At 57.4% G+C, this 27593-nt stretch overlaps 1 protein-coding gene across 1 annotated transcript in view; it reads right to left on the minus strand.

Moving 5' to 3' along the window:
- Positions 1–743: 743 nt before the first annotated feature.
- Plch2 (phospholipase C eta 2) overlaps positions 744–27593 on the minus strand; it is a 57171-nt gene continuing 30321 nt past the window's right edge. The window contains exons 2-22 of the mRNA XM_075945159.1: positions 27066–27212; positions 24900–25143; positions 24593–24722; positions 21516–21686; positions 19887–19980; positions 17789–17992; positions 17425–17545; positions 16030–16201; positions 15321–15428; positions 13531–13689; positions 9734–9832; positions 9337–9419; positions 8194–8291; positions 7908–8090; positions 7614–7721; positions 6973–7097; positions 6810–6894; positions 6470–6616; positions 6292–6371; positions 3980–4277; positions 744–2348 (exon numbers count right to left, since the gene is read on the minus strand). Coding sequence (XP_075801274.1) covers positions 1054–2348; positions 3980–4277; positions 6292–6371; positions 6470–6616; positions 6810–6894; positions 6973–7097; positions 7614–7721; positions 7908–8090; positions 8194–8291; positions 9337–9419; positions 9734–9832; positions 13531–13689; positions 15321–15428; positions 16030–16201; positions 17425–17545; positions 17789–17992; positions 19887–19980; positions 21516–21686; positions 24593–24722; positions 24900–25143; positions 27066–27212 — 4151 coding nt within the window. The 3' untranslated portion in view covers positions 744–1053. The remainder of the gene's footprint in view (positions 2349–3979; positions 4278–6291; positions 6372–6469; positions 6617–6809; positions 6895–6972; positions 7098–7613; positions 7722–7907; positions 8091–8193; positions 8292–9336; positions 9420–9733; positions 9833–13530; positions 13690–15320; positions 15429–16029; positions 16202–17424; positions 17546–17788; positions 17993–19886; positions 19981–21515; positions 21687–24592; positions 24723–24899; positions 25144–27065; positions 27213–27593) is intronic.

Here is a 27593-nt window from a genome sequence, read left to right on the forward strand (position 1 = left end):
CACCTCATCCGTCTCTTAGAGTGGAGTCTGCTCCATTCCCTGAGACCACACCCGTGGCCCTGCGGTGGCTGGAGAAGAGTGAGGGCAGAGTAGTCCTCCCCAGAGGTGTATCCTTCCTGGCAGGGCTGGGTGGAGCTCTCTTGGCCAACAGCCGGTTTGAAGGCCCCAGGAGAAGTCAAGGCCTCACTTTGGTCGCAGCACCACAGCTCTCCAGGAAACGGATGGGCCTGAAGTCATTTGCCCTACAGCACCCACAGCGGAAGCTTGAGCATGCTCCCTTGAGGGGGTTACCCAGGCCTAACCTGGAAGACTGCCCTCTCTGCCCTATTAGACGGATCTGCTGCAGCCGCAGGGAGTGGCCCAGAAGGAAGGGTGCAAGGTGAGTCCACGCAGAACAGGCCTGATGCATTTATTGGAGTTGTGTTCCCAGGTTTACGCAGTTGCTGGGTGTTTTGTTGAGAACAAGCCAGATGCACGGTGGGGTGGGGGACAAGGACAAACATCCTAGCAGTTGGCGGTGTGTCACAGGCATTCTGGGGCAAACAACACGGCATACACCACAGGGACAGACAGACAGACACACGAGGACAAACATCCTAGCAGTTGTCAGTGTGTCACAGGCATTCTGGGGCAGACAACACGGCATAGACCACAGGGACAGACAGACACACGAGGACAAACATCCTAGCAGTTGGCGGTGTGTCACAGGCATTCTGGGGCAGACACCAGGTAGGACAGTGGGGGAGGGCTCAGAATCATTTTAATTTTGTGGAAGTTTGGGTTCTAAAAAGTTAAATAGCTCTCTATGTATATATATCTTAAAGTGTGGAGACTGCCCACTAGGGCAGGTGGGCGGTGCTGTACCTTGCTTTCCAGGGTAGAGACAAGAGGACAGCTAAGATTGAGGGGAGGCTACTGGGTGCTCCACAGACAACAGGTGGGGCACAACACTTTGGGGACCCAGTGGCTTCATTTCCTGAGCAAAGGGTGAATTGAGGCCAGCCTCCCCTGTAGGCAGTCACAGGGAAGGGCTCGAGTTTGAGTCAGGCAGGGTCAGAGCCTGAGCAGCAGCCGGCCCTCAGCAGCACCACACACCTGTTCAGGGGCCCCTTTGGTGGGCATTGGCACATCCACATAGCCTTCATGGCCTACAGAACAGGCGCCCTCGGGGGTACCCCGCTCCTCCTCCGGGGGACCTCGTGAGTCCAGGCCTCTTAGCCGCTGCTGGCGCTCCTGAGCTTGGCGGGCCCGGCTGGCAATAGCACGCACACGACTCTGGCTACGGGAGGAGGACCGTCTTAGGAAGCTAGGGCCCCCTCCAGGCCCATCCCCAACTGGGCCCAAGCTGGTGGGTGATGTGATGTCCCCAGCTTGCTGGAAGCCAGTGAGCCAGCGTAGCTGCTCTGTGAGGGTGTCTCGCCTCAACCCTGGCTCCAGCTCCTGATGCCCCACACCCAGGCTACAGTTGAGGCTGCTGGCACTGCCCTGAAAGCTGGGAACAAAGTCGTCAGCTGTCAGGTCCCCCAGACTCTTGGACTTGGCAGACGCTGGGCAGTCCTGCAGGCCCACCAAGGGGAGGTGATGCCAGGATGGCCGTGGGTGGAGGCTGGTCAGCCGTGGAGCAAGAGGCCGGGGCTGCAGCTCATCGGGAACGGGAAGCAGCCCACCAGCAACCCGCAGGTTGGGATTCGATTTGCTCTTGGTCACAGGAGGCAGGTCAGGACGGGCAGCTGAGGCCAAGCAGGGCCGTGGGGTCAGGCGTCCAAAGGAGCCCCCTGGCATGCTCTCTCGGCTGCGGCAGAGGCCCAGGCTGGGCAATGAGAGGTCTATGACAGTGTCGTTGGATGACATGCTGGAGGATGAGGACACACTGTCCCGGTGACTGCCAGGCTCCAGCCGCTGCCATAACCTGTCGGTGCCCGTAGCGTCTGAGTACACCGCCGGCACGGGAGAAGGCTCCAAGGGCACCTGGCCCTCGCTCTTGGCCCTTCTAACCACTGGCGGGTGGCCTAGGGCCCAGGAGCGGCTCTTGCTGTCAGTCTGTCTGCCAGAGGTCCCCTCACGTGGCCCACTAGGGATCCCACCATTGTGTGATTTGGGGAGTGGCTCTTCATTGTCCCTATTGCCCCCAGTCCGGAGCTGGAGGGTTCCAAAAGCTCCCAGAGTTGTCCTTTGGGGGCTGGTCACTTTGGCTCCTGGTTCTACAGGACACTGGGGCCCTTCCTGAGAAGGACCTATGGGGACAGCTGCCTGTAGTGGGGAGCCAGGGCCCAGGGCTGGTTCCTCCGCAATGGGTTCCAGGCTGCACAGGGGGGAGATGGGCCGCTGCAGGGGGAAGAGGCGAGTATCTGCAGTAGAAGAGACGGGAGGAGGCGGAGAGGGATGGAGACAAGGAGGGATTAGAGACAGAAGTGAAACAGAACAGGAGGAGGGGAGGGAGGGAGGGAGACAGAAAGAGAGAGATTATGGATCTCATCAATGAGTGTTGAGCCAAGCCTAGGGGCCAGCCCATCCCAGGATATCCCAGCAGCTGGGCGTCTCCATTTATACACTATAATATGGCACTCAGAATACCCCCCTCCCCGCTAAAGTTGGAGGAGAGGTGCCTGGGCCCCACACAGGGCTGCAGGCAGGCCAGGCCTGGCCCTCCTTGGGCTGGGGCAGCATGGGGACACACAGGGGTCAGGCCTGTTACCTGGCACTCGCGGGTCTCAATCCCTAACTATGGAAGCAGCACAGGGAGCAGGGACAGAAAGGAGAACACGGTCAGTGTGGGGTAGGCTGGCAGACAGACAGACGGACAATGAGGCTGGGCAGGAGCAGAAGTGCAATGGAAGCAGGCAGGCCCCCTCCCGCCAGGCTAGGGCTCAGGTGACCAGCTCAGTCCTGTTCCCTCATACTGCTGCTGACAAGGGGCAGGCCAGGAACTGAGCCCAGACGGCGGGTGGTCAGACAGATGCTAAGCGCCACCGTGCCATCTGGGCAGTGAGGGCCTCTGGGAGCTTCTCTCAGCACTGTGTTCTAAGCACCTTCTAGCCTGGTCTTGGAGGAGACTCCAAGGGATACCTTTTGGTACCACCACCAACTGGCATCAGACTTTCCCGAAGGGACTGAAGTACAGAGTCGTCGTTGACTCTGGCCCTGGAGGGTGGGCAGGGCTAGGAGCTGGAACCTTTTAGACCCTGTCAGACCAGCTGGGGCAGCCAGCAAGGCACCAGGGAAGCCCTTACTGAGGTCTGGCCAGACATCCCTAGGTTCCTCAGCATGCAGCCCTCAGAAAAGCCAAGGTGACTCACACTGCTCTCTTCCCCACCCCTCCAAAGTGCAGGGCAGAGGGGAGGGGTCTGGGGCAGACAGGCCGCAGGTTAAGCTGATGGAGCAGGTGAAGCAGAGCCACAAGAACACAGCAGGCGTGGGCTGCCTAGGCATGCCAGGTGTGCAGCGGTGTGCAGCACATGGGACGCAGAGGAATGGCGGGCCTTACCCGTGGAGAACATGGGGGAATGACTCCTGATCTCCTCCAGCTTTTGAACGAACAAGGCGTTCATCTCTCCCTGCAGTGGCCCCTGCTGCCTGTGAGCACCCTCTGGCTGGCAGGGGGCCACCTTGGGGCTGCCCGGGCTGCTGGAGTCCGAGGACACAGAGCCACTGCCTGGACCCTGCCGCCGAGCCCTAGGACCCTTGGGGGCCTCTCTCTTTCTCCCCAAGGTGGGTCGAGGGCTCAGGCTGCAGCAAGGGCCCCCCAGTGAATCCACCCGGGCCCGGGGCTGCTGGCTGATGGCTGTGTGGCTGCCCGCAGTCCCCGGGCTGGGCGGCTGCTCCCTTCGTAGGCCCTCAATGTCCATCCCGGCGCAGGAGCCCACCACACACTTCATGCATGTGGCGGCCATCCCTGCAGGTCCAGGGCCTTCGGGGACATGCGGGGACCGCACTTGTGCCGGGGTTCTCTCTTCCGTTGCTTCTCCCGCTGGTGCCTTACCTCGGGGACTGCTGCTGCCTGACTTCTCTTGAGTAGGGGCCTCCAGAGCTGGGTTGGGGCTAGGGGGTGCCACGTCATCAGCTGCCCCCTCGGAGCCCGCGTCCTGTGTGCCCAGGGCCAGCTCTGGGAAGCCCTTGTGACTTGGCTTCTGGCTCTTTGTTGGGGCACTGGCTGTACGCCGCAGGAGCCTCTGGCTAACGGAGGGCCGGGGCGGGGGGTGTCCAGCAGCATGACTGTCCAGTGAGCCTGGCTTTGGGCCGCGCAGGAACAGACCTTTTAGACCCAGAGTCTGCTTGACCTGCAAGGGAAGGAGACCACATAACCGGTGCCTGGCCCACCCATCCCAAGTGTGGCTGCAGTGGAGAACTGGCTCTCCAGAGGCTCTGAGCCTGTGGGTGTCATGGACTGCCAGAAGATCACATTGGAGCGCCACATACAGGGAGCAGGGTTTCCTGGCAGCTCTGCTAAGGACAACACCATGTCATCCTTCAGACTACAAATGTGTCCTTTCCCAAACTTGGGAGGGAGGCTCGAGAACCGTCCCCATGTTATCTCAAGGGCAGACCGCAATCCCTACACCCTGGCCACCCACTTGTCCCAGCCTTGAGGAATTGAGAGCTGCGGCTCCCAGCTATGGGGAGAGAGAAGAGTGGGGGTCTGTTGCCGCTGTGGGTCACACTCACCCTGCCCTGTGTGGCAGCAGCCTGGAAGGCCTGATCTCCCTTGGGCTCTGCCTCCCTACTTCCCAGGTACTTCTGCCTCCTAGCAGGCCGCCTTTCCTCCAGGCTGGCTCAGCATTTGACCAGTGCCCAGTCCCACCCTGCATTCCCCTCTGCATAGGTCACTGCTGGAGAGTATATGCAGCTACCTCTTTAGAGGGCAGAGGCCACAGGGGTCCTCACATGCCATACACATCCCACCAACAACACCCACCGTTCCCCCGAGATGGGCCGTGCTCGTGCGTTGGAGCGGCCCGGGGCCTGGTGGCCAGGGGCCCTTCTGCAGAGGCAAGAAAATGGCCAGCACTTGAATCAGCTTCCTGATTCAAGATCCCAAATCCAATGCAATTTGGTGAACATGGTTGGAAAGCCATTTAGAAGGAGATCCAGGATTCGAGCTGGAGCACCTACTGGGTAACCCCCACCCCAACTAAGACCCTGGCATAGACTGAGGAGAGAGCTAGACAGGCTGAGAACTGACGGCGTAGGCAGACAGAGAGAAGGGAAGGGCAGGAAAGGACCTGCAGGGCTGTGTTGGAGAGAGCTTCAGTGGCAGGGGAGAGGGCAGAGGGTGGACAGGAAGTTAGGACAGGCCCCTGGCCTTGGCTGAATCCTGGATCTGCCTCGTAAATGCCACTCTCTGGCTGAGGATGGCCCAGGGAACCCCAGAACCGTGTCATGATCCATGTCACATGAGCTGACAAGTCTCCAAAATGCTACCAAGAATCACGGATGCTAATGGGCGCGGCCTGGCATGCAGGTGGGGCGGCGGGCTACACCGTCCCGCGGCGCCGGGTACCTTTGAGACTCCTAACAAGGCTGAGCTTCTAAAAGTAGGCTTGGGACTGCAAGACCAAAGAGACAGAGTGAAGGCAGGTGAGGTGGCCATGGCGGCCAGAGCAGGGCCTACCCAGCCCTTGGCCCTCAGAGACAGGCAGACACGGGACAGATGGATGCAGTCAGGGGTGGGCCCAGTGGGACCCACTTACTGTGGTCACAGGCCCTGAAGGGTTGGTTGCATCAAGTTGTACCCTAAGGATGTATCAGACCCCACTTAGAACCCAGACAGTTGGACTCCACAGATTGAGAACCGTTCCTGCTCTGACCTGGGGCAGGGCACATGGGATGGGGGCCCAAGGCCCAGGTAGTGGGCAAATGCAGGTAGATCCCTTTCAGGGACTAGGAAGCAGAGGGATAGGACACTCGGGACAAGGAAAGGCACGGGAGAGGTCACGGTTTTCTGTCTCTGCTGAGAAGCCAAGCAGTCAGTGCTCCCAGATGTACGGGCATAGGCGGGCACTGAGGAAAACGGAGACTGGCAATGGCAACAGAGGAGGGCAAGGGGGTGGGCACAAGGGAAGTCCATCCCGGGACAGGGACGCTTTGCACACTTGGATGCCCCAAACCCCTTGGGAGGCAGAGGCAGCACTGGTGGTATCCAGGGTCAGCACTTCCCAATAGCCCGCATCAAAGACTGAGGAAGAGACCCAGAGAGGTGAATGCCAGGCCCTAGCCCCAGAAGTGGACCGGGTGGGAGCAAGGGGCTGGTACTGTTCTTCCTGTGGCTACGGAGGACTCGGAGGCAACACTCACCTTACCACTGATGTCACTGACGGCCACATGTACGAAGATGGAGGCTTCTTCCATCCCTTCTAGGTACACGTGGCGATATCCTGGAGCAACAGGGTCACCAGTCATCAAAGTCCCCACCTCCCTACTCTGCCAACTCTTGCTTTCCTCAAAGGTCTTTAGGCCTGGGCCTCTTCCCTACCTGGCATCATGCTGCTGAAGGCCAGAGTCCTCTGGCCAATGAAGTCACGTCCAATGGGGTCATGGTCCCAGACAAGGAAGCGTACGAGTGCAATCTCGGGCATGTGCACAGTGAACACCAATGTCTCCTCCCACATGGGATTGAATCCTAGAGATCGTGGGGACAGAATCAGCAGGTGGGAAGCTGGAACCAATGACTGGCACCTAAAGGGCCCCAGAGTGGACAGGATACTGGGCCCCAAGCAGGTGGCCCTGACTGCTTCCTCTGGGATCAGGCCCTCATATCCCACTGGGGTCTGTGGCAGCCGTGGGCACACACTGGCATCTGGTGCCCTCCTCACCGTTGTCGTCCACCACTCGTGTCTGCTCCTTGCTGCAGTCCACAGGGAGCCCGATGACCTCCACCTCCACAAAGGGGTCGATGATCTGGGGACAGGGTGAGTGGTGGCACCAGGGTCCCGGGCCCTCCCACCACCCACTGTGTCCATGCGGGCTTGTCCCTACCTCTCCACGGTCACCCAGGACTGAGTCCCGTGGCTTGGGCAGCTGCTGGCCGCTGATGATCCTCAGGGCCAGCTGCTTCTTGAGCTGCCCGGGCAGGGGGTCCTCAGAGTTAGGATTGAAGACACCTGAGAGGACACAGGTGTAAGCCAAACACCCGGATTATGGCACAAACCCCTAACTATCAGTGTGTGCGCCTCTGGTGGGAAACAGCCCCATGGGGATGTCAGAAAGCTTTGGCCTGGAATGGGACTGGTGCATCATAGTGGGGGCAGGTGACCCTGGTCACAGGGCAGGTGGGGACTTGCTCGGGCTGCTCGTGTCAAGGCATGCTGGGAGAATGCTATGGATGGCTCCTGGCATGCCCACCAGGGACTGGTCCTGAGCCTCCATCTCCTAGAGCACACCAGGGCCCCAGACAAGTCCTGAATCTCAAGCAGCCCAGAGCCCAGGGCCCTAAATCCCCACCCTCAGGCCCCTGACATAGCTAGGGGTCACAGTACCCCTAGAAGGTAGTTATCCCTCCCTAACCTCCCAGTGTCCTGGTAGTTCAGTCTCAGCCCTCCCCTCCCCTCTTCTGTGCACCCACTGTCCCAGTATCCAGGGTAGCCGCACAGGAGCCCACCCCAGCCTGAGCCCCTCACCCTGGCACATGCACTGGGGTTTGAGTACGTAGCCACAGCCGCCATTGGCACTGAACTTGGCCCTGTTCAGCTGCAGCATCCGCCCCTCGGACTGGTAGTTCAGGGCAACTGAAGGGAAGAGAGAAGGCTGTGTGGGTCAGTGATGCTCACACACCGTTCCGCATGAGTTCTGGGACCGGGAGCCCAGCACACATGCTAGCGGTGCAGGGACAGACAGGGTGTTCCTCACGTCACCCTAGGCCTTTGGAGTGGCCCTTCCCACCATCCCACCCTGCACCATAGGCCTGCACGCACCCATCTGGCAGCCAGCATTCCAGAAGGGTTGCGGGTTGTAATTGCTGGAGTCGACACGGTAGGAGGAGGGGTATATGCGTGAGAGCTGGTGCTGGTTGAAGCGCAGGTACTGGGCAGGCTTCTGTTGCAAGATCTGGTGGGCCTTGGTCTCGCTGAAGGACGACACCTGCCAGCTGGATGCCACTGGGGCGCAGACCAGCCAGGCGTGAGCACACCCAGCCTGCACCCTACCCAGCCTGCACCCCACAGCTGACCTGCCTGGCCCCACCCTCCACATGGCCCTCACCCTCCGTTTCCACGTCATGGGTGCCCACAGACTTGGTATATTTCACTAGGTCCGAGAGGGCTCGCGACAGCTTCATGGTCTTCTTCTGCCGGGCAGTCCTATGAGGGTGTGGCGAGGCTGCTCAGGACCCTGTGGCTATGCCCCTCCCATCCAGTCCCAGCCAGCCTTCAGGCTCTTCCACTCAGGCTCCCCCAGATCACATGTCCCAGCCAACCTGGGTCTTATAGACGATAGTTAAGGTTCATTTCACTCCCAGCAGGAAAACACCCCCCTCCAACCTTCCAGTGTCCTGGTCACTCAGTATCCTCTGTTCTATGTATCTACCACCCGGGTATTCACAGGAGGGGGGACAGGAGTCACCCCCGTCAGTGATGAGGCTGTGGGAATGTGTGTCTGCTGAGTATGGACTGTCACGAAGCCTTCAGGGGATCTTTGGGACAAAGACCCTGGCTGCCCTAAGCATGTACAAGATCAGGGCTGGGGATGCCTGCCCAGCCAAGGAGTGCTGTAAGGAATATGAGCTTCTGAAGGGTTCTGGGCAGGAGGGAAATTGGCCAGTGATGGTGTCTTAGCAGCGTGCCATGGCAGAGCTGGGACTGCAGACACAAAACGGTGGGGGAGACACTGGCTGTGACACAGAAAGAACAGGGCCTGGAAGGAGAAGGAGAGGGGCTGAAGAGGAGGGGAGCCCACTGTGGGGAATTGGGGAAAATGAGCTCCGAGCTGGACTAATAGGTATGAGACCCGAAAACTCTCTAAGGTGCTGTGGGAAGCAAGTGGAAACGAACAGACTGGCACTCTTACGGGGTGTAGGAGGCACGGAGACAGACAGACATTGCCCCTGAAGGGAATGTACAGGTGGAGGACTTGAGAGGAAGAGGTGGGAACTGCAGTCTGGTGGGTCAGGTAGTATCTGTGCCCAGGAGATGGCGGCACCTTAGGACCAGCCCCGCCCCCCCCCACCACCACCCTAACTAGGCTGAGCCTGTTTCACAACCCTTTCCGTAGCTGCCTGGACAGCAGCTTCACTTTCTTGTTACTTAAGTGTTCAGAATGAAAATGGAGCATGGAATCCCACACCAGCCCTCCGTCTGTGTCTGCCCAGCACTCAGGGACACACACACACTGGGGCCGGGCACTGACCCTCGGCTCTGGCTTCCCGGGGAGTCCAGAATCTCATCCCCTTCTTCCACGCTGGCCACCTTCTTTATCTTGCTGCCTTTTTTCTGTGCGAGGAGGTAGAATCGGGACTTGAGAAGCCATGGGTCAAGCCAGGACGTGCAGGGCAGGGACTATTCACCCCCAGGTTTCTGAGCTCCTACCCTGTTGGACCCACAGAGGTATCTGCAGTGCCCTGGCCCTGGGGGACTCTCAGACAGTCATGGGATATCTGAATCCCAGACATTGGCCAGCGTGGGCCAAGGGAGGGCAGTAGTCAGAGCTCCTGACCTTGGGACACTAACCCCAACCATAGCTAGCGAACGGTACAGGGACGAAAGGAGCCCCAGATGGGACACCCCAGCCCAGGATCTCTGCTCACCTTGCGCCTGGAGAAGCTGCTCATGAGGAGACGGCTGTTCCTCCTGCTTGTCCCGGTGTCCTCCCCTGACTCCGCATCCTCCTCCACCTTACTCTGACCCTGAGAGGCAAACAGGAGTTGAACCCAATCTCTGACCATCCAGGGAGGTCAGGGCGGCTCCCGGGTGGCCCCAGAAGGCCTTTCTGGAGAAAGCAGAGTTGACCAGGTCTGGGAGCAAGGCACTGATTTGGGGGAGCCAAACACAGCTACCAGGAAGATGCCTGAAGGGCTGGACTTGGGTCAGAAGCAGCACTGACTCATCTGCCCACACTAGCTTCAATGACGTATAGTTTAAACCAAGTAACCAGCTCCAGATTCCTTTATCACAGATGGAGGCTGCATAATAAGGTGCAGTTCACATCTGGATTAGTCTTCAGTGGCCTCTGCTTACATAATTCTTTTCTGAAAACCCCTGAAGCCCAACGCCCCAGCCGATTTCTACACAACTTAGGTGAATAATCCAAGATCCAGCTACGTGAGGCTGGGAAGTACAGGGTGGGACTACCTACACACTGGGCACAGGGTAGACACACCCCAGTGGTCCTCCCAGGCCCTGCCCTTGGGGCCCAGGACCCAATCCTGAATGCTTGTTCACACTGAACAACTGTACTGTACGCATGCTTCTCCAAGATCGCTATGGCTATTCTCACTCACGCCCCCACAACTCTTGCACGGACACCTGGGAACTCAGGAGAGCTCTAGTCAGGAGGTGCCCCTGACCTAGGTAGAGGATGGTCTCTATCAGATGCAGTAGAGCGTGGACCTGCCACTGGTGATCCTTGCTAGAGGAGGGTGTCAGTAGGAGAGACATGCAGCATGTATCCCTATACTACACGTGTGAAAACTGTCCACGCACCATGCTGTGTATCCCGTACATGCACAGGTCATATCTGCACATAGCATGGATGTGACTGCACAGACCACGGACAGCCCTACTCACCAGCCCAAGGACACACCTATACATGTATACGGACACTTCGTCATATACTATAGACATCTCCACACACCACGGATACCTGAACACAGCACGGACCCACACACATACTATGGACCCCTGCACACACTGTGGACTTCTGCACATATTGTGGACTCCTGTATACACCATACACATATGTACACACCCCTGTATACGTCATGGTCTTTATGGCGTGAGCAACTGTGGTCTCTGTGACCACAGAGAACTCTGGGTTCTCTCCCACTGTCTCAGGAAACGGCTGATGTTTCCCCGTGTTCTCTTCTGCCTCAGCTGCTCCCCCTGTTGCTGATCTTACTGACGTGATGATGACCTCGAGCTCCTGCCAGCTGCCTTCACTTTGAATTCCTCCTCTCTCCTCCAGGAGGGTCAGGACCAGATGCGGCTGGCCCTTTCTGAGGCCCGTGTTAGCCAGGCCCTTCCAGCCACTAGACTGCCAAGGTCCAGAGCCAGAGACAGAATCCCAGCAGCTGAGGTACTAGGTTTACCTGTGCCCTGCAATCCTTTCTTCAGCCTATCAGCCCCCAATGACGATAGTCCATTTTCCTCTTAGTTTGGAGACATGCGGTGGGAGAAGCCCTAGAAGCCGCATTCGTGTTGAGAACCTCATGAGGCTGACACGTTTCTGGGCTTTTTAAGTACTGCTCAAACTGTTGCCGTCATCATGCTTGAATGACCAAAATATGCACACACATTAGGAGAAGTGTGCACTAACCACACAGGTGTGCGCTCACCAGCCACAGTTCACACGACGAGGCTAGCAGCCACCACCATTCCAGAAATACCACACATATGCAGCTTGACCTGGCCGCCCTGGGGGGCTGTGAGCAGCTGATCATGGGGTATGTTCAGGGCAAAGTAGTACAGGCAGCAATGGGGCAGGGGGCAGGGTCATCTCCACAGACAAGGACAGGAGTTAAGGCTCCACCCTCAGCAGAAGAAATCCTTTTCTGGGGCCAACCTGAGGGACAGGACCCCAGTGGTACTATCCTGCACCCTCTGGAGTTATGCTTAACTGCTTGCTAGTAGGGGATCTCCTCTGCCCCGCCTTCGTAGTCACAAGCTACTCCAAACCCTCCTCCTGCCTCACAAGAACTCCTAAGCTGAGCCTCGTGTCCTCAAGGTTCATATGCAGAGAGAATGACACCTAGCCCAGAGAATAAAAAAAAAAAATTGCCAGAATGGCTCATGGTAGGCGCACGGATATCTACCCCTCCATCTGGACTGCAGGCCAAGAAGCTCCCTGGCTAGTCAGTGCCCTGTGCCACAGTTCTTCAGCCCCTAGAGCTCAGCAAGCTTCATCACGCATGCCCTTTCTGTCTGTCCTGTGTCACAGCCTGGTGAATTGTCAGGCTGGGGGTCCAAGCTTCTCCCCCAACCTGGGTATCTCAAATAAAGGAACTGCCCTCCTCCTCCTCCTCTTCCTCCTCCTCTTCCTTCTTCTCCTCCTCCTCTCCTTTTCCAAGAAGCTTTCCCTGAGCACAGTTATTCCCAAAAGACACAGTAGGGGCCAAGTTGTGCTCCTGTACCCAGGTTCCCTCTTGTTGGCCAAGAAGAGCAGAACTCCTGTAGCCCTCACTAGGGTTGGACCCGCTACAGGGCCCCACCTCCATTCAGCCTCTGCTAGCAAACGCTGGGCAAAGCATCAGGCAGGCTAGCCTCTCCTGCCCAAATATCTGGGAGCTAAAAATAAAAAGAAGGCTGCATGCATGCGACCTGTGTGAGCCACCTGCACGGGGCTATCATACCACCTATGCTAAGCCCTCCAGTGTTGTGGGTGGAAACAAACACACCTCTAAAAACACAGCAGCAGAAGATCTTGTTCATCAGGGACAGGCCCCCTTCCGGCCCTCCCAAGAGCCTTGGAAGCAGCGAAGAGTGAGCCAGTGCCACAGGATGGGAAGGGGAGGGGAGGGAAGGCTCCCAGGCAATGGGAGCTCTTCCAGCCATCTCTCACCCTGCAGACGCCCTGCTGAGCCGGGAGGCCAGCTGCCCAACCTGCCAGCTGCTATATGAATCTTTTACTCAGGCCACTATCCAGGGTACCTGTCCTTCAAGCCTGGCTTGCTGCCACCCTCCAGAGGTGCACCGACTGACTGCACCGTCTGGCCCAGCCTGTCTGGCTCTGGCCTCCACCCCACCACACCTGCCAGGACAGTCTCTGAAGGCTATTCTCTCTGTACTTCCCCACATATCTGTGAGTTGCTTCAGGTAGTGGGCAGTTCCCAGGACTGGCTGGGCCCTGAGGTCCTGATGTCCACCTTTCTGTCACCCACGAAACCCTTACCAAGGTAGGCAGTGCTCAAAGCCTCTCTGAGAGAAGTCATAGGTCCCCACGGGACTACATACAAATATATGAGTGTGTACAGGAAGGTATGCAGGTATGTGAACATGTGTGAGTGTTGTACAGACATGTGCGGAGGAGTGTGTATAGATATGTGTGTAGGTATGTGCAGATGTATGAGTCTTGTGCAATATGAGCACACAAGCATGCATATGTACATGTGTGCATGCAAGTGTATGTGCAGAGGTGTATGTGTCTGTAGGCGGGCATGCAGGTATATATGCGCAAGCATTGTGCGTATGTGTTTAGATGCAGGTATATGTATGTGTACCAGCATGAGCACAGGTGCAGGTGTACTCACGGGTGTGTATATGGATATAGATATACCTTGCATACTAGCACCTGTGTGTGTATATACATTTACTACCACATATTCTGGGGCCCTCACTCAGCCGGCAGACTGGCTGTTGGAGGAGCGTGTGTCAGCAACACAGGTCTCACCTTTTTGGCCTCTGCTTTATGCCCGAGCTTTCCAGATGGGGACAGCGTAGAGACAGTGAAGTCATTGGGGTCTTCGCAGTCGCGGATCTTGGACTCCTTGATTAGAGAATCCAGCTTCTTCTTGGCAATGTTTTCCACACGCTTCCGATTGGTGGAGGCCTGCCGCAGCCAGAGGTCAGCCCGTTGGCATCTGTCCCCACTCCAGTAAGCAGCAGAGGGGGCAACCATCAATAGTCCCTGTACATCCCCTGTGAGTCTCAGTGCAGAGACTGATTTTCCCTGGACAGCTATGGATAGCACTAAAACCCAGACACATGCAGTCCTGCCTGGGGGGTCCCAGTGGAGGAGGATGGGACCCACACACTGGCCACCATACATGTCAAGTGGACAGTAGGGACAGGACAGACTTTGGAGAAACCGCAAACCCTAGCTGGGTGCGCTCTCTGACAAGATAAGCCCAGTGAGACACCGATGTACTTGTAGCGCTTGAGGGAAGACTTCGGTCTGGGACTTCAGGACTCCCTGGGTGCTCAGGATGGAGTGGCTATTAAGGATGTCACAGTCATAAGTTCTGCCACCATCCTGAGCCAGCCAGAGACATGTGCAGGCACACCCAAAATAGGAAGAATCTGCTGTCTCAGGGTTTTCTAAAACAATTAGCCAACTCTGGCCCGGAGGCCTCCTGCACAATTATTTTCTCATCTGACGACTCCTCGGGGGGAAATAAAGTCTTTGCTGAGAGCAGTGGATGAGCAATGCTCAGAGGAGAGATGTCAGCTACAGAGCCTGCCTCCACTCAGCTCCCCAACCCCCAACCCCAACAGCAAAGGCTCCTGCAGACCACTCAGGCCCCCTCCACAGCCCCCAGCCCTGGTCCAGACAAGCTGAAGTGGAGGTGATCGCTAGAGGGGCCTGCCACACAGGAGGTCTCCACCATACAGGAGGTCTCAGCACTGGAGCTGGGCCTGGGATAACTGGGCAGGGACTGACCAGGCAGCTGAGGTGGAACCCAAAGTTCACCCCGACCCCTGCTCAGTGGTGCCTCCACTCACTGGATGGCCAAGAGGACTAGGTCAGCACCAGAGACAAAATCTAAGAGCCAGCCTAGCAATGGACACCAGAGTGGGGCAGCAGTAGCTGTGTGGCTGGCCTGCGGGTTGGACAGGAGACTCACGTCTCTTATCAGAGGGCCAAGCAGGCGGCAAACAGACCCTAGCATAGAACAACCTCAGAAGCTAGGCAGCTTTGCACACCACATGGGCATTAACCTTATGGCCATCCCTCCCAGCTGTCACTCTTCCTGTCAACCAGGCCAAGAGGCTGCTCTGGGGGACCACAGGCTTCCCACCCTTAGGACCCCCATTGGCGTCTGGCTCATCCCTTGGGGGACTGCGGGCTCCCCACCCATAGGACCCCCATCAGAGCATCTGGCGCATCCCCTTGGGGACCATGGGCTTCCCACCCTTAGGACCCCCATCAGAGCGTCTGGCGCATCCCCTTGGGGACCATGGGCTCCCCACCCTTAGGACCCCCATCAGAGCGTCTGGCTCATCCCCTTGGGGACCATGGGCTCCCCACCCTTAGGACCCCCATCAGAGCGTCTGGCTCATCCCCTTGGGGACCATGGGCTCCCCACCCTTAGGACCCCCATCAGAGCGTCTGGCTCATCCCCTTGGGGACCATGGGCTCCCCATCCTTAGGACCCCCATCAGAGCGTCTGGCACATCCCCTTGGGGACCATGGGCTCCCTACCCTTAGGACCCCCATCAAAGCGTCTGGCCCCCACTCACATCCCCGTTGAGGAGCTTGCAATCGTCCTCTATCTCATCGGCACTGTCTTCGTCAGATACTTCACCCTCTTCTGCATCCTCGCTGATGTTGGCAGGGAGCTTCTTCCCCTGGGGAAAGGGGTACAGGAAACCAGTAGCTGGTACCCACGAGGAGAAACTGCACTAGGGAGGGGGCCTTCTTCAAGCTCCTTCTTGGAGTCTCAGGCCAGCAAGTGGGTTGGGGTTGGACAACCAGGCCGGTTGCTGTTGTGGCAGTGGGCATATAAGGGAAGTGGCTCAAGATCATATAGTCATCCTGAAAGTGAGTGGCCCCACAAATCTGTCTATAGATACTGTAATCCCCAAGATAATATGGTCATCCCAAGAGTGAGTGCCCCCCCAAATCTGTCTATACATACTTTAATTCCCAAGATGATATGGGCATCCCAAGGGTGAGTGGCCCCCAAATCTGTCTATAGATACTTTAATTCCCAAGATGGTATAGTCATCCCAAGAGTGAGTGCCCCCAAATCTGTCTATAGATACTGTAATTCCTAAGATGGTATAGTTATCCCAAGAGTGAGTGCCCCCCAAAATCTGTCTATAGATACTGTAATTCTCAAGATGACATGGTCATCCCAAGAGTGAGTGGCCCCCAAATCTGTCTATAGGTACTGCAGTTTTCCAGCTTGGCCCCAGGCCATCACAGTGGTGGCCCCAGCAAAGTCACCTTCACCAGGATCTTGCCCTTGAGCATCTGTGGAGAAGGAAGCATAGTGGCATCCTCGCTGCTCACTGAAGACAGGTCCAACTTGTCCCCAAGGATGTCGGTCAGATACTGGGCCATCTTCTTCTGCTGAACCACACTACAGTGATTCTCAATGGACAGGATCACTGGGTACCTGTGGTACCAAGACAAGAGGGTGGGAAGAGGCCAGGACCCTAGAGCGCGACTAGGCCCTACGTCTGTAGGCAAACAGGCCACCTATACCTTCGAATGATAGAATAGTTAGGTAAAAGATCTGCCATCTGCTCTAAGAGGTGACCCACCAAGAACTCTGAAAAGTAAATAAACGGGTAGGAAAGAAACTGAGAAATTTTGGGGGACGAGTAAAGAAAGCGTGAGAAAAAAAAAAACAAAGGCAACCATAAACTCCGGGAAAGTAGGGTGTCTGAAAAAGTCATGGTTTGAATATGGCATTATTAAATAATGGAGAATAATGAATAAACTGTGAAAAACACAACCTTGGTGAGCTAGACAGCGGATGGCCCTCGAGTCCCGACAGGGGTCCCAGGAAGGAACCTAAGCCTGGCGTGCACCACCAAGCACAAGAGTTGCTGCCTGCTCGGTGCAGAATGAAGCGTGTGAGGTGCAGCTTTTTTAAATGCTCTGCTTTGCTTGTGCGGTTTGTTTATTTTTAACTGTATGTATACACATCTGACTTTGATTTTACCAAAAGGCAATCATGACCTGTTTAGAAACCTTAGGGGCCCAGAACAAGAAGTAGGTAATTGCATGATGTGGAAAGGACAGACAGAGCAGCGGCCTTGAGGGGAATATGATGCCGGCTCACAGAAACAACCCCCAGTCGGTCACAGGACGTCTGTGCATCCCAGCTGCTCCTGAGCTGTAGCACCCTCCTCGGCCACGATCCCGAGAGCCTTACTGATACCTCCCCCCAAAACTGCTTCTGTTCCCTGAATCCACCTGGTTCCCCATCTCACCAGCCCCACCCCTGCTTCAGAGTCTTGTTTAGACAAGGTAATGTCTTCTATTTCCAGCCAGCAAATTGGATTTTTTTTTTCTCGGCAGCATCTACGGCCACAGTTGAGTGACAGCAAATGGAGTCTGGACACAGAGTGGTTTCCTGGGGGTAATTAGTACTCGGATCGTCATGTCTATGGGTGGCTGAGGCCAGAGATGCCACTAAGTGTGTGTGGATAGGCTATGCACACAGTCATCCTTTCCCCCCCCGCCACTCTCCTCAGAGAATAATCTCTAAACAAAACCTGCCAGTTGGATGTTACAGTCACAGCCCACAGGGAAACGCAGAAGGAAAGAGACCCTAGTTGCCCTCCCCCTGCCTGCCACAGGAGCTGGCCCCCAGAAGCCCTGGCCACTCACTCGTTCTTGATGAAGGCATATTTGTTGATGGTTTCGATGACATCTTTGAAAAGGATCTTGGAGGTCAGAGTGTAGCCATGGTGCACGATAGGCTCCCCATCAGGCCCGTCCCAGCAGTCCACTGTGGGCAAGCAGAGCCTGGTTAGCCCAAGGGGCTTGGCTGTGTGAGCCTAGGAAGGCTGGGTCCCTGGACTCCAACCATGGTGTGTTGGGGGGCGGGGGTCTGCTCTCTAAGTGATAAGAGAAGGAACCCTGCCAGAGGCCCCCATGGCTCCTCAAGTCCAGCCCATTTTCCGAAGGAGGTGCCATCTGCAGCCAAGACTGGTCCTCCGTGCTGGAGGACGCAGAGACCAGGAGCGCTTACCCTCCACACAGCGGCAGCCGGCCTGCAGGACCCAGGCATACATATCTACCCGAGACTGGGACATGAGCTGGTCCCCCACGAGGTAGGTGTTGTGGGATGAGGTGATGAAGTAGTGGCTCAGGGGCTGTGTCATATCTTGGTGCACTCCGTGATGCTCGGGGTTGAAGATGTCACCCGCGGGGCTCCTGGTGTAGTTGGTGAAGCCTGCAGTGGAGCACAAGAGTGTGGCACAGTGTAGCTCTGTCACTGGGCTCAGCTCGGAACTACCTGCCCCACAGGTGTGCAGCTGCCCCAAGAGTTTCCCATCATCCCCCAGAACAGCTAACTCACCACCAATTCCCAGCACCCCCCATTCACCACCAATGTCCAGCACCCCCCACTCCCCATCAACTCCCGGCATCCCCCACTCACCGTCCACACCCAGCACCCCCACTCCCCATCAACGCCCAGCACCCCCCACTCACTGCCAATACCCAGCACCCCCCACTCACTGTCAATACCCAGCACCCCCCACTCACCGTCAATGCCCAGCACCCCCACTCACCGTCAACGCCCAGCATCCCCCACTCACCATCAATGCCCAGCATCCCCCACTCACCATCAATGCCCGGCACCCCCCACTCACCATCAATGCCCGCCACCCCCCACTCACCATCCACGCCCGGCACCCCCCACTCACCGTCAACGCCCAGCACCCCCCACTCACCATCAATGCCCGGCACCCCCCCACTCACCATCCACGCCCAGCACCCCCCACTCACCATCCATGCCCGGCACCCCCCACTCACCATCCACGCCCAGCACCCCCACACACCATCAACGCCCGGCACCCCCCACTCACCATCAACGCCCGGCACCCCCCACTCACCGTCAACGCCCGGCACCCCCCACTCACCATCAATGCCCGGCACCCCCCACTCACCATCCACGCCTGGCACCCCCCACTCACCGTCCACGCCCGGCACCCCCCACTCACCATCAATGCCCGGCACAGCACCCCCCACTCACCGTCAACGCCCGGCACCCCCCACTCACCATCAATGCCCGGCACCCCCCACTCACCATCCACGCCTGGCACCCCCCACTCACCGTCCACGCCCGGCACCCCCCACTCACCATCAATGCCCGGCACAGCACCCCCCACTCACCGTCAACGCCTGGCACCCCCCACTCACCGTCAACGCCCGGCACCCCCCACTCACCATCAATGCCGGGCACCCCCCACTCACCATCAATGCCCGGCACCCCCCTCTCACCATCCACGCCCAGCACCCCCCACTCACCATCCACGCCCAGCACCCCCCACTCACCATCCACGCCCAGCACCCCCCACTCACCATCAACGCCCGGCACCCCCCACTCACCATCAATGCCGGGCACCCCCCACTCACCATCAATGCCCGGCACCCCCCCACTCACCATCCACGCCCAGCACCCCCCACTCACCATCCATGCCCGGCACCCCCCACTCACCATCCACGCCCAGCACCCCCACACACCATCAACGCCCGGCACCCCCCACTCACCATCAACGCCCGGCACCCCCCACTCACCATCAATGCCCGGCACCCCCCACTCACCATCCACGCCCGGCACCCCCCACTCACCGTCAACGCCCGGCACCCCCCACTCACCATCAATGCCCGGCACCCCCCACTCACCATCCACGCCTGGCACCCCCCACTCACCGTCCACGCCCGGCACCCCCCACTCACCATCAATGCCCGGCACAGCACCCCCCACTCACCGTCAACGCCTGGCACCCCCCACTCACCGTCAACGCCCGGCACCCCCCACTCACCATCAATGCCGGGCACCCCCCACTCACCATCAATGCCCGGCACCCCCCTCTCACCATCCACGCCCAGCACCCCCCACTCACCATCCACGCCCGGCACCCCCCACTCACCATCCACGCCCGGCACCCCCCACTCACCATCAATGCCCAGCACCCCCCACTCACCATCAATGCCCGGCACCCCCCTCTCACCATCCACGCCCAGCACCCCCCACTCACCGTCAACGCCCGGCACCCCCCTCTCACCATCCACGCCCAGCACCCCCCACTCACCATCCACGCCTGGCACCCCCCACTCACCGTCAATGCCCAGGACCCCCTTGCTCTTATTTTCCGGGCAAGGCTCAAATTGCTCGATGATATTCTGACAGCTCTCAAGAGTCACACCGTTCATCTAGGCCAGAGCAGAGGCAGGGCTGTTTAGTCACAGCATGGGCCACCTCCAGACAGCTCCCCCTTCCTCCTGCGGCCATCACCATTTCTTGCCCTTTCTCTGGAACTTGGCAGCCAGTGGACTACAGGTCACATGGATTTGGGGTTACTCTCTGGTTAAGGGGGGAAAATATGGCTGCCATAGGGTGGGATCCAGCCATGACATTAGGGGGGGAAAACCTGAAGGCGGGGTGGTACTCCAAAGGGTGAACTGTCACCAGGAAAAGAAGTCTCCGTGAGATGTCTTGTCTTAGGCTGTGGGACAGCTTTAGAGGAGACTGTCTTCATGTTAATTGCTGTGGGAGACCCATCCTAATTGTGGGTGGGACCATCGGCTGGGAAAGGAGCCCTGGACTGTGTAATACGGAGAATGCAGGCTGGGCACACAGACATGTGCACTCACTGTGGAAACCGTGCGGCCCTGCTTGCTCAAGCTGCTGACTCTGACTTACTTCCCTGCCACTGTGGACTACAACTTGGAATTGTAAGCCAAATAAACCCTTTTCCCTTAAGTTACTTTTGTCATGGTGTTTTATCACAGCTACAGGAAAGAAATGAAGACAGTTGGGTTTGGGGCAACCTTGTGGAGTGAAGTAGGCCATGGTGGTGGGGAGGGGGCAATCCTGGGCAGAGCCAGGAACCAAACCTCAAACCCCAAGCTCACAGCTGCTGTTCACCTACCTAGTCCCCTCCTTGCTGTGGTCAGACATGGTCAGTCACTGTAAGGGGGGCTCTGGGCATGAAATTGTGCAAAACGGAGGACCTTGAGCAAGTCCCAGCCGGTACCTACGCCCCAAGGCAAGCCCTCCTCCTGAGAAAAGATCCAGGAAGACCCTTGACCTCAAGGTGCCACCAGAGGGAGCCACAAGCTACTGTACTTTCCATGGAAGTGCTCTCTGTACACTTGGCCTCCGTGTCCCTGCCATCTCCTCATCCGTGCCCAGTTCTAAGGTGGGAGGGGCGGGCTCTGAGGCTGTGGAAGTGAATGGTCTAGGCAGCAGGGCAGAGCTTAGGGGCACCTGACTTTTCTGTTGCTTCCCTGTTGGTGGACTGACTTCCTGGGGCCAAGGTAAACAGTCCTAGGGTATTCATATGTTTGGTGAAGGGACAGGTAGTTGCAGGAGGCCACATCTGAAGTCAGGGAGGACACGTGTCTAGACAGGCACAGAGAAGGGTGGTTCTCGAAGGCTAGGCCATGGAACCCGGCCCATGAAACGCCAAGGGCAGGTGTGACCCTCTGGAGGCTTCGGTGGAGACCCAATGCCAGAATGGAGCTGACCAGGGGACCCCTCGTCTGTGAAAAAAAACTGTAAGCTTCTTCACTTGTCTGGCAATATCAAAGGCTCAGTCCTGTTCGGCTATGAATCTCCGAACACGTGATGGCAGAAACTAAGGCTGAAGTTGAAGCCACACCCTCCGGCCGTACCCGCCGGTCACACCCACCGACCACGCCCACCAGCCACGCCCACCAACTACACAGTTTCGGCCAGGCCTCACCTTCTGCTCCACCTCCAGAAAGCGCTGCAGGTCGGAGGCGTCCAAATGGTCCTTATGGTTGCTGTAGGCCAGCATGAGCAGATAGAGGTCTCGGCGAGTGGACATCATCTTGTAGAAGGCGCAGAACTCTTCAAAACCTAGTGTCCCCTGATGGTCGTCTGTGTCTGCCTCCTGCAACACCCAACTTCAGATCACCACCCTAACTGCAACTTCCTACTCCCGGTCCCCAGCCCAGCTTCCCTTCCTCTGCCGCTACCCAGGGCACCCCTCCAACGGCTCCCTTTCCCTCCTCCCACCAGAAAAAGCACAGATGGGTGCCACCCCGCTCCTCCGCCGTGCAGTGCAAGGCCAACCTGTAACCAAACCCCACCGTCACCCAAGCTGTGGACACCAACACCCTGCCTTGTGAGCTGAAGGCTTTCACCGGAGTGTCTTCCACTCTGGGCTCTGTGCCTACCCCTGCAGCTACAGTTGGCCATCCGCCCTCTGACGGAGGACCCAGCAGTGTCCTGGCTCAGGTATCAATAGTAGAGAAGTGCTTTTGGTCACTGTCTTCCTTTTGTTGAAAGAAAGAGGGGAGGCTCGCAAGATACCCCCAGGAACCATTCCACGGGAGGCCCAAGGAAGCACGACTTCTTCCCATCTGTCATAGCCATAAGAAGCATCTGCCAAGGGTGCCAGTCCCTAGGATGCTGACGTTTGAGGCAGTGCATACCCCGGGCCCAGGCCAGGGGAAGATTCAGAAAATAAGGATGCCAGGGATTGAAGTGGACTTAACAGTGTCCTCAGGGGCTCAGGATTGGCCCAAGAAGAGGCTGCTTGAGTTCTAAAGACTGGGCTTTAGCTCTGCGAGGACCTGTGGGTGGACACTTCCTGTAGGGAGTTTACCCCAAGGGGACCACGGCTCAGTGCCGGGGACAGTGCCCAGTACAGGACTGGGGTGGCCTGAATGGCTCAGAACCACCACAGAGTTGCCAGGATCCCAGCCACAGCTTGTCCAAGGTTCAGTTCTTGTCCTCCACTGACCATGGGCCCTGAAGTCAGGTTCTATCCTGTGACTCGTCATCCCAGATCTGGGTATACAGATGCCAGTCAGCAGCTGTCCGCAGACACTGGCTGACTCCTCGGGTCTCTGTAGGAGTTCTAGATATGTCCTGTGTGGCATGGCAAATGGGCATCACCAAATCTGCCACACCACAGTTGTAGGGCCTCATGGAGGCTCTGCACATTTGGGCACTCATATTAACCCAGTGGCTTCTTTCCCCCTGGCCATCCATGGACTGAAGAGAATTCCCTAGGAAAGATGGGAGGAACCCAGTCTGATACTGACTGTTTAACCCAAGTGGAGCCCTGGCAGCATGGAAAGGAATCCACCAAAATCACCTTTTGCCAAGCCTCTTCTGGGTTGAGCCCTGGTTAGCCCAAAGATACTCTTGGGCCATTAAACCTGAGGACCAGTGCACTGACTCTCATTCCCATCTTATTTTAGACTTAATGAAATTATGTCACAGCCATTGTATCCACTTCACAGGCCTCTGCTCTGACTAAACAGATCCAGACCATCCTAACACTGATTATCAGAGTGACCTGAGCCTTGCGGAGGGCATCATTCCTATCCTGGGGTTCCAAGTGCCTGCGGAGGCTACCATGAGGTGCTTGGCCTAACGGGACCCTGTGTGAGCAGGGAGGTTTAGGATCTCTGTGGCTGGCTGACCACCACAGATGATAAAGGCTACTGAGTCTGAGCTGTGTGAGCTGATGTACAAGGCCCATGTCTCGGAGGCAAGAACCCCACAGCTTCCTTTCCATCCCACCCACACACCCCAGCTGTTTGCCTCTCTGCTCATGGTCTTTTGTCTCTGTTCAAGGCTTCCTTCCTATAGGCAATTTGGAGGAGGTAGGTCTGAGATCACCCAGACAGACCCCGGGAACTAATCAGCACCCAGAGGCCTGACCTCTCACAATGGGCTGGGAAGCAGACTCCGGAGTGATTCTACATGGAGTAGCTCCAACCAAGGCCTGGAGCTTAAACCCTCCAATAGCACACAACCTACCCAGAGTGTTTCCCCCCCTCTTTCCTCTCAGGGCGCTCTGAGCCCTGAATCCTGTTCTAGGTGTTGCCTGGTCCTTAGTGCATCCTCACCCTGAGCCCAGGGCTGTCCTGGAAGGGTTAAGAACGGCTCAGTGCAGGCAGCAGAGAATGGGAAGTGCTCCCATCAGATACAAGCTGTCTGCTAGGCCCCGCTGCTCAGCTGACTGACCCAACAGGGGCCTTCAGAGGGGCAGCAGACACTCCCACGGTCCTCAGTGGGCAGTCGAGAGTGTCCTGCTAGCTGCCCGTCATTCACACAGAGACCCCGATAGTTGCTGTCATTACTGCAGCTGAGCATGACCGCCCGTCTAGCATGAGTGCACACACAGGAACCTTTGAGGGCCAGACACAGCGGAGCTGTCAGGTCAAGAGCGTGTGTGTGTGTGTGTGTGTGTGTGTGTGTGCGTGCGTGCATGTGTGTGTATGTACGTGTGTGTGCGCACATGTGTGTGTGCGTGCATGTGTTTGTGTGTGCGTGTGTGTCCACACATGTGTGCACATTAGGGACAGGTCTGGCATCCATGCTCACAGAAACCCCTTTCCAGGCTGCAGCAAGAAAACAAGGTCAAAGATCTGAGTTTGCTGGCTCAGCCCATTCCTGCCCCAAACCAGGACTTGCCAACGTAAGAGTTTCTCTCCCATGGAGGTTCCCAAAAGACAGAACTAATTACAGACAATAAAAGCTGTGCGTGTCTGAGGGATGCATTTTCATAGCTCCTAACATCAGGGTGGTTACCGAGAGCTGCTGCTTACCAGTTCAGCTCTTTGCTGGACCATGTGTCTTTAAGGCTGGGGACCATAGGAAACCGACAAATGGAGTGTAGCTGCATTTGGGTGCCTCCCCTAAGCGTGTGGTCTCCCTAGCTACAGCCTATGCACAGTGCTCAGTGCCCTGCCCACAGTCAGCAGAGCAGCACTGGGCACAGACCGCCCACACTGGGAGGACCTCTCACAGCGGCCTCAAGCCTGGACACTCGGCACTCACCCTGAACATCTGTTTCACCCTCTGCCGGGGCAGGTTCACGTTGAGTTTGTGGAGCAGCTGCAGAACCTCACCGATGCTCAGGCTGCCGTCCCCGTTCTTGTCAGCCTCGTCAAACGTCTGCTTCAGCCACTTTGGGGCTGAGTTAGGGGCCAACACAGTCCACGGGCCTGGCCTTACTTGTTCCGCCCTCCAGCTTAGGCAGCAAGAGTCCCCAGCCCAAGCACCCCTTCTGGTCTTCCCTTCCCACCCAGCTGGACAATGGAGTCTGCTCCTGGAGACTCTCCCCACCCCCGGAGCCCAAGGATATTGGTCCCTGGTGCGCTGGCGACGGGCTAGGCTGTCCTCATCACTGATGCCAGCCATGAGGTAGCGAAGGCCAGTGACCCAGGTACGTGCCTCTTCGCCACTGGGTGAGACCAAGTCCAGCGACTCGCGGTGACTGCCATGGTAGATGCTGAAGCAGCAGTTGGGGTCGAAGCTGCTGTCCGGGTAGCGCTGGAAGATCTCAGACTGCCGTCCCTCGCTCACCTCCTGGATGGAGTCGATGGAGACTGTGGGCAAGTGGGGGGATAAAAGGTCACCAATGACCCAAGTGTCCCACTATCCCTTAGGCCCACCATGAGCTAAGCAGATTGCATCTTTGCCCTCAATAACTGACACCCTAATTCAACATCTGCTCACTAAGCCCTCTCTCTGCCCTTCAGAAGTGAAAGTTCAGTATGCTTGGTTGACCCCCCTCGTCCTGTTCTGTTGACCAGTTCCCCTTTAGTGAGAACACACACATACACACACGCACACACACGTACACACATACACACACGTGCACACACACACTCAGGCACACACACAATGCTCACACATGCTGGCACACAAGTACACATGCATGCACACACACACTCAGGCACACACACATGCACACACACACTCAGGCACACACACATGCACACACACGAACACACACATGCAGGTACACAAGCACACATGCATGCTCACAAACACACATGCACACGTGTGTGCACACGCACACATGCCTCCAAGCACCCAGTTTTTCCAGGACCGAGTTTTTTTTTTTGAGGGGCCACAGTGGGACATGGGAACAACTCACTCCACCATCAAACCCTAGCCAGCTCATCTCTCCATCCTGAAAAGCACTTGCACCAGCCCTGACTAGATCCTGCAGCTACTTCAGTAACAAGTCTAGCACTGCAGGTGAGAAGCCAGCTGTAGCAGGGAGCTGCAGTTCACAGATGTGCTAGGTTGCAGGAGTATCCGCATGCCCAGGTTAGGTTCCACAAGGTCTCTTTTTGCAGGCCTCACCATCCCAGCCCCATGGAACCTCCGCTCAGTACAATCTCTGGAGTAGATGAGCTCAGGTGATACTTTTATAATCTGTCCCTATGTCTTGGGTAGGACCCCCTGACGGATATGCAGCCCACAGGTGGCCAGGGTCCCCTTCTAGACACCAGCTAGCCCTCACTCTGCCTCTGTCCTCTCTCAAGTTCCCTGGCATGAGTGTGGTAGTCAAGATGGGCTCCAGTCTGGTCCAGCGATCAGAACAGCACCCTATTCCTCTGCATTGAGTCCGGAGCACCCACTGGGCCTCCAGGGGTAGGGAGGGAGGACTGAAGGCCCTTGAACAAGTCCCTGTTCCTCAGTCTATTCTTCCAGTTACCTCCCTGGGTGTGGCGCTCCCGGCCAGGCATCAGGCTCCCTCTGCCTGCGCAACCATGGTGCAGCTCCACCAATCTCAGGCCCAGGGCAGGGCCAGTCTACACCAGCTCCTGGGGCCAGCAGAAGTCACTCAGCCCAGGATGACTTCACCATGGGGCTCTTTTTCACATGGGCCCCCTGGGACCCTGGCAGAGTGACCATCTCCTGGGACTCCACAGTGGTATCCTTGGTAAATGCTGAACTGAAGCCTTCCCTGGCATACCTGGGTGTCACTCCTGGTAAAGCCAGGGGATCTCAGGAATTCACTTCTCACAGCCTGTGAGACTCTGGTGTCTCTCCCTGATCCTAGATCCTCTGCGTACTCCAATTCCGACTTCCAGCCGAGCTGAGCAATTCAAGTGACTCCCGCAAACCACAGCAGGTGCCCTGACCCGTGCTGCCTAAGTTAGCTTGGGCGTCCACCCTGCCCTTGGTGTACCGGACTGTGTGGGCTTCTGTGGTTTCAGAACAATCTCCTCCCCTCGGCTGGCCTGACAGCCCTTTGCCTCTCACTGATCTCAGCGTGTGACATCCGGTCCCCATGGAGTCCCACAGCCTTGCCAGGGCACAGCTGCCCAGGGACCATATGACCTGTTCCTATTCCTTATTCCAGAGTGCACTGCAGAAGCCCTAGACCACCGGAGCCTAGAGACGACCAGCGCACCATCTCAACGGGGTCTTAGCCCACTCGGGAGCCTCCCCTGCCCTGTGCTCCCAGGCTCAGGCCCACCCAGCCCCTCCCCTGGGCTGTTTGCTCACTCACTCTTGGCCTTCTCATTCTTGCGCGAGGGCCGCCAGCGGAGGCAGGAACGGTGCTCGTCCAGGTAGTAGAAGCGGACCAGGCCCTTGGAACTGCCACGGAGCTTCACCATCTGCGTCCCCTCCTGCATGGCAGTCATGCATCGCTCCACTAGACACAGGCGGACAGACGACAGACAGACAGAAAGACGGAAACCATGAGAGCTCTGGTAATTTCACCTTTCTCCAAAGGGCCCTGTGTGCCTGTATGGCCCTGTTCAAACATCAGACAGCGTGGTTACCACCCCTTCTCTGATGTCCTGGGCCACTTGAGGTGGGCTGAGACACCAGGGAGGACATTCAGCTACGCACAACCAGTCCCAGAAACCACTGAGATCCTAAGTGGCCTTCACTTAGACCGCCCAGCCGAGTCCAGGAACAGAGGCCAGGCCAATTCCCAAATGCACTGTGCATGGAGCTCCCGTACTCGGCACAAGGTGGGCCTAGGCACCATGCACCATGCACCAAGCCTGGCTCCTACTCCCAGACATGA

This window comes from Microtus pennsylvanicus, chromosome 13 (assembly GCF_037038515.1).
Source record: "Microtus pennsylvanicus isolate mMicPen1 chromosome 13, mMicPen1.hap1, whole genome shotgun sequence".
Taxonomy (NCBI): Eukaryota; Metazoa; Chordata; class Mammalia; order Rodentia; family Cricetidae; genus Microtus; species Microtus pennsylvanicus.